Source organism: Miniopterus schreibersii (genome assembly GCF_964146895.1).
Source record: "Miniopterus schreibersii genome assembly, chromosome: X".
Taxonomy (NCBI): domain Eukaryota; kingdom Metazoa; phylum Chordata; class Mammalia; order Chiroptera; family Miniopteridae; genus Miniopterus; species Miniopterus schreibersii.
In genome coordinates, this window is record NC_138104.1 from 74016020 (window position 1) to 74032432 (window position 16413).

General features: G+C 38.7%; 1 protein-coding gene across 1 annotated transcript; it reads left to right on the top strand.

Annotated features, from left to right (window-relative positions):
- Window positions 1–8316: 8316 nt before the first annotated feature.
- On the top strand, window positions 8317–16191 carry AKAP4 (A-kinase anchoring protein 4; the record flags this gene model as incomplete). Its single annotated transcript, XM_081125806.1, has 5 exons — window positions 8317–8412; window positions 9376–9426; window positions 9975–10076; window positions 13085–15226; window positions 16036–16191. 5 exons carry the CDS (start codon window positions 8317–8319, stop codon window positions 16189–16191), a joined length of 2547 nt encoding a protein of 848 aa, XP_080981932.1.
- Window positions 16192–16413: the final 222 nt, after the last annotated feature.

Genomic DNA, 16413 nt, shown 5'->3' on the forward strand with positions numbered 1-16413 from the left:
CAATAATCATATCATATACATATCATTTAAGTAGAGGAATTAAAAGAAAGATTGGCAGAGGGATTTAAAAAACATGATTCAATGATATGCTGTCAAAAATAAACCCACTTCAAATATAATGATATAAGTAGACTGAAAATTAACAAGTGAGAAAAGATATACCATACATACATTAATTTCTAAAAAGCAGACATAGCTATATTAATAGCAGATAAAGCAAACCTCAGAGCAATGTCAGTTACTAAGGACAGAGAGAAATATTACATAATGTTAAAGGGTCAATCCACCAAGAAGACACAACAATCCTTAATATGTATGTACTAACCAACAGGGCTGGAAAATACATGAAGCAAAATCTGAGAGAACTCAAAGGAGAAATAGTCAAATCCACATTCACGATTGGAGACTTCAACACTTCATCTCAATAACTGATAGAACAACTTGATTAAAAAATCGGCAAGGAGAACTCAACAACACCATCAACAAACAGACTCTAACTGACATTTATATAGCACCCCATGCAATAACAGCAGAATACACGTATGTTTCAAGCTCCCACAGAATATTTACTGAAACAGACCATACCCTCAATCATAAAACAAACCAGCAAATATAAAAGAATTGAAATCATAACTGAGTGTGTTCTCTAACCACAATGGATTCAATAACAAAAATAGCAGGAAAATCCCCAAACACTTGGAAAATAAACAATGCACCTCATTGATCAAAGAGGAAATCTTAAGGCAAATAAAAAAATACATTGAATTGAATGAAAATGAAAATACAATATTCCCAAATTTGTGGGACACAGCTAGAACAGTGCCAAAAGGGAAATTTATAGCATTAGCAGCTTACATTAGAAAAGAGGAAAAGTCTCAAAGTCAGTCTAAACTTTACCTCAAGACTAGAAAAAGAAGAGCAAAATAAATCCAAAGCAAAAATAAGGTATGAAATAGTCAAGATAAAAGCAAAAATTGATGAAATCCAAAACAGAAAAAAAAACAATAGTGAAAATCAGTGAAACGAAAAGCTGGTTCTTTGAAAAGATCAATAAAATTGGCATACCTCTAGCAAGACTGACAAAGAAAAAAGATACAAATTAGCAATATCAGAAATGAAACAAACAAAAAAAGAAATGAAACAAAGGATATTGTTATAAACCCTAATGACATCAAAATGATAATAAGGGAATACTATGAGCTGATACATATAAACTTGACAATTTCATTGAAATGGACAAATTTCTTGGAAATCACAAACTACCATAATACACTTGATCTTTAATATATAATTTGAATAGTTCCATTCTTTTAAAGAAGTTCAATTTGTAATTTTAAAATTCTTTAAAAAAGAAGTCTCTAGGCCCAGAAGATTTCACTGGAGAATTCAATTAAATGTTTAAAGAATAATTAACATCAATTCTACACATCTCTTCAAGAAAATAGAAGAGGAGGGAACATTTCACAACTTATATGAGAACACTTTTACCATGATACCAAACCATACAAAGACAGTATGAAAAAGAGAAAACTTCAGACCAATATCCCTTATAAAAATAGAATCAAAATCTTTAGCAAGCTATTAGCAAGCAGAATTCGGCCATATATAAAAGTATTATATGTCATGACCAAGTGGGGTTTTTTCTAGGGATGCAAGGCTGGTTCAAAAAAATCAATCCATGTTATCCACCATATTAATAGGCCAAGGAATCCACATGCACAAAAAGCAAGCTATTAGAACTAATAAACAAGTTCAAGGGTACAAGACTCAAGATCGATCAATATACAAACGCAATTATATTTCTATATACTTGCAAGAAACAATGTGAAAATAAAATTAAGACAATTTTACTTACACTGCCACCAAAAAATAAAAGATTTAGAAAATAAATTTAACAAAAGAAGTACAAGACTGGTACACTCAAAATCACAAAATATCATTGAGAGAAATTAAAGACCTAAACAAATGTAAAGGCACCCCGTGTTCATCAATTTAGGATACTTAAAATTGTTAAGATGGCAATCCTCAAATTGATCTACAAAATCAACACAATCCCTATCAAAATCTGTGCAGAAAAGAGTTACCATAGTAGGCCTGAGAACGCTATCTTTTGAAAATCCTGCTGGCAAGGTTGGCCCTTGGCTAGGATCTGGGAACTTGGATTTGTGGGAGTTAGGAGGGTCCCACCATCCTAACTGATGAGAGTAGGTCACTGTACCTTAACAGTATGTGCAAGCAATATGATTTAAGGTAAACAACAGCTTTCCTCCTGGGATACTGGAGTTTTGGTATGTGCTAGGCAGAAGGTACCTGCAGAACCAGCCCCCAATAAAAGCCCTTGGCCCTGAGTTTCTAATGAGCTGCTCCCATAAACAGCAGTTCACACATGTTGTCACAACTCTTTACTGCAAAAAGCTATACTGTGAAAGAAGTCAGTCACAAAAGACTGCATATTGTATGATTCCATTTATATGAAATGTCCAGAAAAGGCAAATCTATAGTAACAGAAAGCAGAGTAGTGGCTGCCTAAGGCTGAGAAGGTATAGGGTTAGGGGAGTTGCAATAATAGATAACTAAAGGGTATGAGGTTTCTTTATTTGGTGATGAAAATGTTCTAAAATTGATTATGGTGATGGGTGCACAACTTTGTGAATATACTACAAATCACTGAATTGTATAGTTTATATGGGTGAATTAAATGGTATTTGAATTATGTTTCAATAAAGCTGTTATAAAAAAATACCGGTGGCTAATAAAATATATTGGTTCTTTAAAAATTCTGTTGAAGAGTAGCAAGGAAAGATTCAGTGGGACAAGTTAGAAAGTTATTTCAATAAGTCAAGCAGTTTGAACCAAAATTGTCCAATGTTCTTGGCCAAGGCCAAGCACTTCTATATGGTTCTGGGTATAGCAATTCTTGAACAACCATTATCACTAATTTTCTTTCTTTCTTAAAAAAATTGAGATATAATTGACATATAACATTATATTAGTTTCAGGTATACACACCCATTTTCAATTATGTAAATATCCTATATATACTAATATATATTAACCTAATGCTATCCCCTGCAGGGTAAATAAAAATGAGCAAAACACAGTCATCTGTATTTGGAAAGATGAAACTTAATAAAATAACTACCAACACAAGCAGAACGTAATAAGTGCCAAAGCAAGGTGAAAATACAACTGCTAAAGATTTGAGAGGACACATGTTGTTCAGCACGTCATTATAGCCAACGGAATCACTGCTGTCACACTTACCCAGAATCACCGATAGTGATTACTGAGTATCTTAAGTGCATGAGCCACTGTTGGGATCTATACAGAGTTAGACAAACACTTCTTCCATTGAACTAACACACCTTTATGATGGGACTATTAAGGAAATGTCATATTAATATTATATGTATATTATCTATATTATAAATAAATATTAAATATTAAGACAATAAATATAACATACATAAAAATGCAATTTTTAGGATGGAGAGTGATTCTATGGGGTGGCAGAATCACCAATTTCCCTTTTAATTTGAAGAATGCCTTGGCAAAATGGGTTTTTGTACGGGGCAATCTTGTATGGTATGTAAACTCGTTTTCCAAGCTGCTGCGACCTCCTAGTGGCCACATGAACTCATTACCCCCATTTACACTCTAGCTTTGAGACAACAGGCACAGAAGGGCTAAGCCTGACTGACATCCCCGCCTGGGGCAACTACCTGTAAAAGCTAAAGTCTAGGCCAGCCTTCACCCCATTTTAATATCCCTAAAACCAGGGGGATTCTTAAGGCTGTGTGTTGGGCGAGGGGGGAGGGTGCCTATAAGTGCTATCAGGGAACCCGAAGAGTTTCATGCTTCCAAATTTCCTTCCTCTCCTCCGTGGTCTTTAAAACATTCATTCACAAATAAAGATACTATCTGGAGGGGGGGAGAAAAGCTGTCACCAATTAATACTACATTTAAGTACTTTTCTGTCAGATGTTCAAGACAAGTTTGTTTGACAGGGAAAAAAAATCCGATTAACAGCCTAGTATTCCTCAACCACATCTCCAGCTCTGACTATATATATATATATCCTTTAACACGCTATAAATGGATTGGAACTAAAACTACGCACGGGAAAGGAGTTCCCTGCCAGTCAGAAACAGAAACAAGACAAAACAGAACAAAACAAAAAACAGATGAGGGGCAGAGGGAGAGGGGACTAACGGCCTCAGAATTACCACTTCGGAATTATCACCTCAGACCAACCGCCTCAGACCAACCGCCTCAGATCAACCGCCTCAGACCAACCGCCTCAGACCAACCGCCTCAGACCAACCGCCTCAGACCAACGGCTTCCAACAGCCTCACACTAACCGCCTCCAACCAGCACGCGCACGGAAAAATGACCTCAGAGGGGGCACACCGACCGTACCATTCTCACCAGCAGGGGGAGATAACCGATTAATACTTTTCAGTCTGATTTGAAACCGCCAGATGGGGCCAAAACATCAGATTAGATACCCTTTATACTTTTTTTTTCCTCAAGGAATTTCTCTTCTGCATCTTCGGACCCTAGAAGAAAGAAAAGAAGTGTTAATCTCTGAGCACACACACGTAACACCCACCTCCAGGATGATGGAAGTGGCTAGCGCTGGTATTAGCCGAACCACCAATCAAATGGCCTCTTTGGGCTCCATCTAGCCGTTATTAAAATATGGATTAAATTAGTACCTATATCATAAGTCTGTGTGAGAATTAAATGAGATAATGCATGCAAAGCACAACACCAGACAAATTTTCAGACCTGCAGAATTAGATACTCAGGTGATTCCGAGTCATGCCTAAAGTGTAAGAATTTTTGCTCTATGGAGAAGTCTGCCCACTAAATAGCTAAGATTTTTGTGATTATTTCGGATTCTGACTCCATGGCTTCTGAATTATGTTTCCTGCCTGAACTTCCAAAACTGTCATTTGTTTCTTGAGCCCAACCGTGGGGCCAGTATCATGATGGATACGATGAGAAAGAGACAGAGAACCTGCCCTGAGGCTTCAGTGTAGGTGATCCAGGAATAGGAAAATTTAATTAAACCTACAAGGCCAGATCTAGTAAATGTCAAATGAATTATACGGACAATAAACAAATGTTCTAGGAAATCAGAGGAGGGAAATTTTACAATTATAAGAAGGATGAGCCTGATCACAAACGCCAGTGCCAAGCCAACCCCACACACCCCACACACACCAAATAGCTGTAAGTAATTCTCTACCATAAGGCAATAGATGAAGACCTTAGCTGCCTAATTAAGTCTCTGCCTGAAAGGAAACCCCAACATAGCTAAGAGTCTGCTTTCCTTTACAGCTGCCTTCTGAAATAAAAATGAGAATGTTTATAGTTTTTGGAAGTCCTTTATTTTCTCCCTCCACTGTTTCAATCACTCATAGGAAAGGACAGATGGGCATGCACAATACAGACATAACATAAATACTTGATGGAAGTAATTATGCAGCACCATTGCTGAGATGTTCAGAATAGCTCTCTAATAGGTGATTGGATAAAGAAGTTGTAGTACATATATATAATGGAATACTAATCAGCCATAGGAAAAGACAAAATACTGCCATTTGTGACAACATGGATGAATCCTGAGAATATCATGCTAAGCAAAATAAGGCAGATGGAAAAAGTCAAGAACCATATGATTTTGCTCATATGTGAGATATGATACTGAAAGCAACAAATGAACAAAGAAGACAAACAAAAAGTCATAGACACAGACAACAGTAGTTACCAGAGGGAAAGGGGAGTGGGGGGAAGGTAGAAAGGGTAAAAGGAGTCAAATATGTGATGATGGAAGGAGATTTGACTTTGAGTGGTAAACACATAATACAATATACAAATGATGTATTATAGAATTATATACTTGAGACCTATATTACTTTAATAACCAATGCCACCCCAATAAATTTAATAAAATTAAAAAATAATAGCTATCTAATTTTTCAATTTAGTATTGTTGTGGGAAGCTTCTCTAAATGGCATTGGGCATTCTCACGGCTGGGAAACAATTCAGAAGAAAAAGAGGTGAAGTTTCCATTTGTATTAAATAATACAATAATAAATAATGTCTGATAATCATTGGCATCACTTCCCATTTTCCAAATAGTCACAGTGTCATTGCATAAACTAAATTAAGTAGGCTAAATCTGAGACTGAAAGGTACTTAGTGGAACTAACAGGCAGACAGTAATTTCATGAAGGCTGATAGTTCAGTTCATTTAAATTTCATTTTTCCTTTATTCATAATAATTACATTACAAACACAGGTTCCATTTTTTATTATCTTAATAGCTCTTTCAAACCAAATGCAAGCTGAAAGCATATTTAAAATGTGATTTGTAAGATTGTATGGAAGAGAAGATGTTTGAGAATAAACATGGTTATAAAATGGATGATGGTTAGGGAAAAAAAGATGATGACCAAAGTTTCTATGTTTTAACATCTCTATATTTGGCTCTTAAAGGCTAACCTAAGTGCATACTACTTCATACATATTGATGTACTAATGTAGCATATTCCTTCTTTTGACACTTTGAACATCTTTTCCTCTCCATCTGTCCCCACCTCTAGTCAGTATAGGACACTCAGCCTCAGCAGCTTAAGAGAAAAGAAGAGGTAGTGAATATACTGTAACCTATGACTGAGCCTCCTTACATTTTCATTATTGGTTTCCCACCCAAATGCTGCTCTTGTTTGCTCCTGATTAGCCTCCAGGGTGAGATGACAGGATTGGGGTGCCACAGGACAGGGTTCTAATCATCCATAATAGTTCTCTCTTTGTCATTTAAGGGATTTGGTAAGACATTTTCCAGGCCCAGATCACACACAGTTTTTCCCTTCTGGGCTGGGAGATATAGAGGATGTTTTTTTTAAATCTTAGGGATATACATTCTTGTGCTTGGAGAATAAATAAACATTTTATTTATTTACTTCTTATTCCATAGACATGAGCCAGACACAGGAGCTGCAACTTAAATGTCAAAAGTTCCCCTTGACAAAAAGGTGATACAGGAAAAACAAGTCCTATACTGTGGATTTTAGCTCATCACTATTGACAAAGACTCCCTCCTTGATCAAAATTAACTTTCCAGTAAAAATTGTATGTATTTAAAGTATACAACATGATGGTTTGATATAGTCAGGCTCCTCTGAACCCTCTTCTTAACTAGGCCCCAACCTTGGCCTATACAAACTTCAACTTTCGGCACAAAGAATTTCATCCACTCCCTACATTAAGAGACTTGAACAAACACTAGCATAGAAAAATAAGCTAAGATGTGAAAATTAATACTACTTTTTTACAAAGGCTGGTGGTAATTACAAAGGTTTGGTCTGTGAAAAACACAGACCAAACTGGTAATTAATATGATTAGATTGTTCTGGATGTCTAGCAAGTAGAAGAAAGAGAAAGGAGGTTTCAAAGTGTTATGAGCTGGACAAAATGTGAAAGAATTATATGTACCTTCCTAGAGAGAATAGAAAAAGGTTGTCATACAGCAGACAGCCTGAGGTAGTTTTGATTTGAAGGGGTAGTGAGTTTGCCAACCTGCTACACCTTTACTGCGGTTGCTATAGTTTCAGGCATTGTGACCCAACAAAGTGTGGTGTCATACCCCAGGGTCATAGGCAGCAGAAAAAAGCTTTGGGCCATCAGTCTTGTCCAACTGCTGACGGGGGTGGCAGCCAGCTGTGGGTGCCCAAGAACTTGGCACTGCCCAGATCCATCTAAAGGGGCACATCTCCCTTCTCGGTGGCACATTTTCAGCTAAAAGAAAAAAATAACTTCATTATCAAGGTAATGAGTTTATAAATTTCATTTTTTTACAGTTCTTTAGAATCTGGACCTCTAGGCCTCCCTCTCTTTCTAGGCTAGTGATCTCTAGCTCTGGAAAAAAAGAAACTCCCTCTTTTGAGGGTGTGGGAAGTCTTTTCCTAAATCTTTGGGAGAGCCCTAAAAGATCTTTGTGGGGGTAGTGATAAAGGGTAAGGATGTAGTGTTATTATGTGAAATGATAGCTGGGTATGAGACGGGGGGGAGAGAGAGAGAGAGAGAGAGAGAGAGAGGGAGGGAGGGAGAGAGAGAGAGAACGAATTATGCTAAAATGATCCTGATGATTTCAGAGTGTCCTTTCCCCACTGCTCACCTCACCAGTTCCTAGCCTAAACCGATATTAAACACAGAGATGGGTTTCAGGGCCCTCTGATCCAAACTGAACCAGTTCCTAAAAACCATATATAAGCCTTTTAGATTACTTTTTTTGTCTTTCCAGATGTCCGATCCTATTGACTGGCTACACAGTTCCAGGGGTGTGTGCAAGGTCGATCTCTATAGCCCAAAAGAACGAAAAGAACAAGAACGGAAAGTGGTAAGATACAAAATTACTCCTACCAAGGTGTGGAAGGGATTGGCATATGGATACAGCTATACTGGAACCCAGGATAGATTAAGGGAGGGTGATAGTGTCATTTCTAAGTAACCAAGTTCAATAAAGTCTGTCGGGGACCAGTATGCTTATACATCGTAGAGGAACAAATCAAGGGAAGGGTAGGATGAAGAGTAGTAAAGGAGCTGGGGAGGGAAGGCTAAGGGAAGCCTCAGGGGAGGAGTGGTGGTTGCCTAGTTACCAGCCTTTATTACCTAACCTCTGAAGTAATAATAATATCACTTAGCTACCAGTAAGTTGTACTAAAGTAGGACTCCCCAGGAGGGCAAAATACTTCATGTTCTGTTGCCCAAACTTTGAGTTATTTGCGTAGTACTTCACATTTTTCTATCATGCTCAAGTACCACTTGTACTATTATTTATTTAATATGTTTCTGAAATATTTTTAAAATTGATTTACATTTAAAATTTACCATCACCCTAAACAACAGTATCCATAATATCACAAGTTTGATGTTCTAGTATGTATTTTTCTTACTCAACAATTAAAAATACACCTATTAAACACAGAAATGTTTAACCATGTACTACCTAAAGTTTTCTATAACATCAATAGTAAAAATACCACATTTGGGGAACACTAGTGTAGTCCTAAGTTCCACTTTTGATTTTGTGTCAATTGGGCAAGCCACCTCTCTTCTTACTTTACTCAATAAATGTGGGTATTTTGGGACAGGTACGTATTCTCATCTGGAAGATATGGTAATAAGATTCTGTCTGCTTAATAACATTTACTATGTACAGGTAGTCTGCTAAAAGCTTTGCATGCACTATCTCAATCAGTCCTCACAAGAACCCTATACGGTAGGTGCTTTATCATCTCAAAGAGAAACTACAGTCTTTTCTCTAGAATTTTTCTAAATGCATCCTCTTAATTTGATGCAGATATGTTTTGTCGATGTGTCCACCCTGAATGTGGAAGATAAAGGTTCCAAGGTGGGTATTCTCTGCTCCCCTCAGAGTTGGAATGGGGGGGAAACTGATGAATGGGTTATCAGTGATGGCATAATAAAAGGGAAAGGCTGTGGCAGAGGGTGGAAAGGTGGAGGGGATTCAGGTGAGAAGTAATCATTCTTGTGAGCCCAGGATCTTCGGTTGAGAAGTTAATGTCACTCTTGATACCAAATCTCATCTTAGGAGGCACTTACATTGCTGGTAAGGATAAAAGAACTAAAGCGTGGAAGACAGCATGTCAGAACAGTGGGGGGAAAAAACTGTCCAAAAGGTCAACGATTAATGAAATGTGATTCCTGAGATTGATTGCTTTGTGAATACCTCTGAGGCATGGTAGTAACTTGTGGAGAGAAAGGTCTCATTCTTCAAAGACTAGTTAGCATTACAAGCATACTTTTCCTTCTCTTTTGAAAGGAAAACAGATAAGAGATATGATATTCATGCTTTGAAGTGGTAGCAGGCAGAGAGGGCAACTTGGAGAGATCTCAAAAAGCAACCATTCATAAGAATCTCATCCCTTAATTCAATAGGATGCTGGTGGTTCCAGTTCAGGAGGTGACTTAGCTCTGGAGCATCTAGAAGATAAAGAAATTATTGTGATCAAGGATATTGAGAAGAAAGACCAGTCCAAGGTATGCCTAGCCTTTGAGTTTGCCCTTTCTTATTCCCAGAGCCCAATGCTGAGTCTGAGGACACTGGTTCAAAGATGGTAAGAGAACTATCATCAAACAGGCCCATAAATTTGACTTCTATGACATTCTAGAGAACACAGGCCTAAGTTCAGTGTCACGGTAAGTTCAATGACCAGGTAACTATCAATAGCACTAATCACAGAGGCTCAGAATGCCCTTTCCTGATTTCAAACACCTACTCCACAGAATCTTGCTATCCTTATCCTAACAAAGATATGGGCTTATAAGCAAGATCTTTTGCAGTGTTGTTTGTTGTCTTATAATGGATTGTGTGCCCCACATTGCTTAGAGTCCAACAAAAACAAAGATATATGGAGCAGAGAGACTCCACGACGACCAAGAACTGTAGTTGCCAGGTTCCCAAGGATATATGGAGCAGAGAGACTCCATGACAACCAAGGACTGTAGATGCCTGGTCCCCAAGGATACACGGAGCAGAGAGACTCTGTGACAACCAAGGACTGTAGTTGCCTGGTCCCCAAGGATATATGGAGCTGAGAGACTCCATGACAACCAAGGACTGTAGTTGCCTGGTCCCCAAGGATATATGGAACAGAGAGACTCCATGACAACCAAGGACTGTAGTTGCCTAGTCCCCAAGGATATACAGAGCAAAGAGACTCCATGGCAACCAAGGACTGTAGTTGCCTGGTCCCCAAGGATATACGGAGCAGAGAGACTCCGTGACAACCAAGGACTGTAGTTGCCTGGTCCCCAAGGATATATGGAGCAGAGAGACTCCATGACAACCAAGAACTGTAGTTGCCTAGTTCCCAACCCTGTTGTCTAAGAGATTACCCAGACTGTTAGGTAACATAAAGTTAAAAGCAATTAGATTTGCACATCACTGTCACATACAGAATCTTTTTGTTTTTTGTGTAACTATCCTAAATTATATGTTAGGTTCCTGATTTGGGGTGGGCATTAGAGCTCATGACAAATCACCTTCATAGTCCTGAAAGCCTGGAGTGGCTGATATTGGAACAGGATATTTGGCTTTAGCACAAAGGAGTCAAAGATTTCCTGTTCTGTGTTCCTATACTCATAAGCAGAAACAACATTTCTGGCCCCAGACACATTTGGAGTGATGAGATTGGTCCGTAAGGAAGAAAAAACTATTTACAAAATATTCTTCAAAGAGTTTTGTGTTCAGTTGGGGGGGGGGGCACTCCATTTTGGAGTCTTAAGAAAGGGATAAATTATACCTGATGTTTATTTTTAAAAGTGCAGCCCATATTTCCTACATTCAATGCACATCTACTTGATTGTAACCTAAGCCCATTTACAAAATGTTGAACTTATCATGACCTCGCATTTCTAGGAATTCAGTGAAAAGAGAGGAGACGAAGCAACGGAAAGGGCAAAGAGGGCAATGGTACTTAACACTGAGTAGAAGATGTGTACAATACATATACACATATCTAGACATGAGCATATACACATAAATTTACACAAAATGACATCAATATATACATTTATATACATCAATAAAAATATTTATACAAGCAATAACACATGTGACACTGGTAAACACAAACATTGATACAGCAAATATACGTATATATATATTCATAAACAATGACTTATGGACATACGGCATATACAAAGGTATACAGAGTCAAATGCATTGGCATGCCCACATGTGACACATAAACATCCATATTCACATCCACGCACACCATGTTAACACAGCCTTGATCAAAACACAGTGACCATACAGACTCAGGTATAGGCATACACTCTTATACAGAGTGGGGCAAAAGTAGGTTTACAGTTGTGAGTACACAAAACACAGAGTTTATTCTTGAATAATTATTGTATTATTTTCCATATGAAACCTACTTCTGTCTTACCCTGTAAATATATCTCATATTGATACACACACAAACTTAAACAAAGTGACACACATTTGTATGCATTGACATTCACTAACACACATTTGTATGTATTGATACACACATTGACACAAATACAATGACATATCCACTCATGTATTTACACACATACTCCAATACTCAAGGTGTGTGTAACCCTGACACACATTCTCAATGATTGACATAGCATATAAGTATAACATAAACTGATACCCAATTTATTCACATACAGTCATACAATCACCTATTAATACATATTCATATTTTAACATACACCCAATTTATTGATATACACAGTCATTATACAATCACCTATTAACACATATTCATATTTTAATATACACATTTATTAATGTTATACATTAATATATTCATGAGTATGTATGTTAATATGTGAATTTATGCTTTAACATAAAATATATAGCTTCATGATACATGCTATTGGATTTATATCATAAATATGTATGCAGATCACTCAAATTGACACTTTCTCATTTACATATTCAGAGACACACTGAAACACTCATATTTTTACATTCACACACATGTACAAAATATACACACTAACCTGCACATGCTAGCACATACAGCAGACATGTAGAATAAGTATTGATGTCAACACATGATTCCACAGGCTTACATATAGTCAGTCACATGTGTGCACTAACATACATGCATACACACACATTTTGACACACTAACAACACAGATTGACATTCTCACATCTTCTGAGATATTCACAGTAATGAATTGCTATATTGTTATTCATACACACAGGCACATTGACACAATTTTGACACATATTGAGATAAGCATAACATGCTCAGGTGAAATTGACAAACATATTGATAGCACTTGCATATAGTTAATTGTACAAATGTATATACTCTGAGCTTTTGTTGGTACCACCTGTGCTTGAATGTATGTTAATGGATATAATTGTATATTATATTTCCATGCAAATTCTAAAGGTCAAATCCCTAATATGTGCGGTTTAGAAAGATGTATCTTCTAAATAAAACAAGGGGAGGGGAAGTAGCCTCCCCAAACTCTTGGGTGTTCTTCTTTTTTTAGACGGAGGGATCTATATGCCTTTTCAAACAAGCTCCCTCTGATCCTATAAGTGTTCTAAATTGGCTTCTCAATGATCTCCAGAAGTATGCCTTGGGTTTTCAACATGCACTAAGCCCCTCAGCCTCTAGCTGTAAACATAAAATAGGAGACTCAGAGGAAGAACATCACAAATTTCCCCATGAAAACTGCTACAGCGTTTATGCCGATCAACTGAATGCCGATTATATGGCCAACAGACCTCAAAGCCTACGTCTAGAAATGACTGCAGCCAAAAATACCAACAATAACCAGAGTCCCTCCACCCCTCTAGCAAAATCTCCTAGCACTCAAAGGGCAATAATCTCTCCTGAGGGAGAATGTTCCATGGATGACCTTTCCTTCTATGTCAACCGGCTATCTAATCTGGTAGTCCAAATGGCCCATAAGGAAATCAGGGAGAAGTTGGAAAATGGAAACAAGTGCTTTCATCATTCAATCTATCCACCCTGTGGGGACAAAGGGAAAAACAGCCCCCGCAGTGCCGTGAGCAAGATCGCTTCTGAAATGGTTCATGATGCTGTGGAAATGACCTCTGCAGAAATGCGGGGCACTGGGGAAGAGTGCAGGGAAGGTGGCCGGAAAACGTTTCTGTACAGTGAATTATCCAACAAGAACAAGGGGGGAGACAAACAAATATGCCAAAGAGATAGCAAAGAATTTGCAGATTCCATCAGTAAAGGGCTCATGGTTTATGCAAATCAAGTAGCATCTGACATGATGCTTTCTGTTATGAAGACTTTGAAAGTGCATACCTCTGGGAAGCCAATTCCTGCCTGCGTGGTCCTGAAGAGGGTGTTGTTAAAACACACCAAGGAAATTGTGTCTGATTTGATTGACTCCTGTTTGAAGAACCTGCATAATATCACTGGAGTCCTGATGACTGACTCTGACTTTGTCTCAGCTGTCAAGAGGAATCTGTTCAACCATGGAAAACAAAATGCTACAGATATCATGGAGGCCATGCTGAAGCGCCTGGTTAGTGCTCTGCTTGGAGAGAAGAAGGACACTAAATCGCAGAGTTTGTTGTATGCATCTTTGAAAGCCGGGTCCCATGATCTCAAGTGCAAGAACCAAAGTAAGAACCAAAGTCTTGAATTCTCCACCGTGAAAGCTGAGATGAAGGGGAAGGACAAATGCAAAATAAAATCAGATCAGTGCAAGTCATTGACCGGTGCTGAAAGAGTTGGTGAACACATCCTCAAGGAAAGCCTGACCATGTGGAACCAAAAACAAGGAACCCAAGGCAAGATGGCTGGCAAAGCATGCACAAGTAAGGAAGAAAAAAGAGAAAAGATCAGCTCTTCCACAGATTCTCTGGCAAAGGACTTGATTGTCTCCGCCCTTAAGCTGATTCAGTACCATCTAACCCAGCAAGCCAAGGGTAAAGATTCACTTGAAGAGGAATGTCCTGGTTCAACCATGGGCTATATGACTCAGAGTGCCCAGTACGAAAAGAGTGCTTCTGGCCAAAGTGCCAAGGCACTTTCAATGAAACATCTAGAATCACGTGGAGCTCCTGGGCCATCTACCTGTCTAAAGGAAGCTCAACAGGCAGACTGCCAGAAGTTGGATGTGTCAAACATTGTTCTATCACTGATTCAGAAACTGCTCAATGAGAGTACCTTCAACTGTGACGAGCTATCTGAAGGTGAGAACAAGCCTTCTGAGCCCAGGTCAAACAAAGCAACTTCCATGTCCAAGAGAGGAGAAGAACAATGCCAGGAAAATCCAGAACTTGACTTTATCAGTGGGATGAAGCAAATGAACCGGCAATTCATTGATCAACTGGTAGAATCTGTGATGAAACTGTGCCTTATCATGGCTAAGTATAGCAACAATGGGGAAGCCCTTGCTGAGTTGGAAGAACAAGCAGGCTTGGCAAACAACCCTCATTACCAGGTTGGTGGCCCCAGATGTAGTCACGATGGTGCAATGTCACAGAACTATGAAAACTTCCCTGGGCCAGAAGTCATCGTCAATAATCAGTGCTCAACAAGTAGCTTGCAGAAGCAACTCCAGGCTGTCCTGCAGTGGATCGCAGCCTCCCAATTTAACGTGCCTATGCTCTATTTCATGGGAGATGAAGATGGACAACTGGAAAAGGTAAGCAATGATAAAGCACAAGAAGAAAGAGGCTTGGAATGGGCAGGGGCAGGGAGGCAACATTGTACTTAGAGCTCAAGAGCAGTCCACTTTTTTTTTCAAGTCTGCTCTTTACCATTTGCCTTATGAATTACTTTCATTTCATAAAAAGACACAAAAGTGGTGAACCATTAAGTGAGGCTTTGGTACCTCAAGGTATGCACATTTCAGCCAAGAGGAGAAGAGTAAGATTAGCTTTCTTTTATCAATGATCCTTTAAACAAACTATTTGGTAAGACATTGAGGAGCAATTTTTAAGTCTTATGTTTTGAATTTGAAGGCCCTCAAAGGACTGGAGAGAAAAGAAAGTATCCTTTTCATTTTGATCTATGCCATTAGAGGAGGGTCAAGGAAAAAGGAAAGGAAAGCCAATCCTGGATATGTGACAGTTTTTTGTTTTTTGGTTTTTTTAACCTCACTGGAGGATATTTTTCCCATTGCTTTTCAGAGAGAGTGGAAAGGAGAGAGAGAAAGAGAAACATCCATATGAGATAGACATACCTATTGGTTTCCTCCCGCAAGTGCCCCAACCAGGGCCAAAGATCAAGCCTGTAACCGAGGTATGTGCCCTTGACTGGAATCGAACCCAGGACCCTTCAGTCCACCAGCCGATGCTCTAACCACGGAGCATAACCAGCTAGGGTTGTGACTGCTTTTACTCTAATCTTAGAATCATGGGTGGAAAGATGGGGGGGGTAGTTCACTTTGTCCATCTGGGCCCCTTCTCCAAAAGTATCACATGACTCAAGCTATCTGTGCTCTTCCCACAGCTTCCCGAAGTTTCAGCTAAAGCAGCAGAGAAGGGTTACAGTGTAGGAGATCTCCTTCAAGAAGTCATGAAGTTTGCTAAGGAACGACAACTGGATGAAGCTGTGGGCAACATGGCTAGAAAACAACTGCTGGACTGGCTGCTCACTAACCTGTGAGCTACCAACGCCTTCAACACCTCCCTAGTCACTCCCCTCCCTCCCCCCAGCAGCATTCCATGCCAGCTGGGCACCCCGTCCATTAGGCCATTGAACAACATACTTCACGATTGTATTTCCCAATACATCTGAGCAGTTGGACTGTACAGTGTAAGGTGTTCAATAAGCTAGATAACAGCATGAATAAAAAAATATAAAAAAATATGATTGTTTTCTTGATCA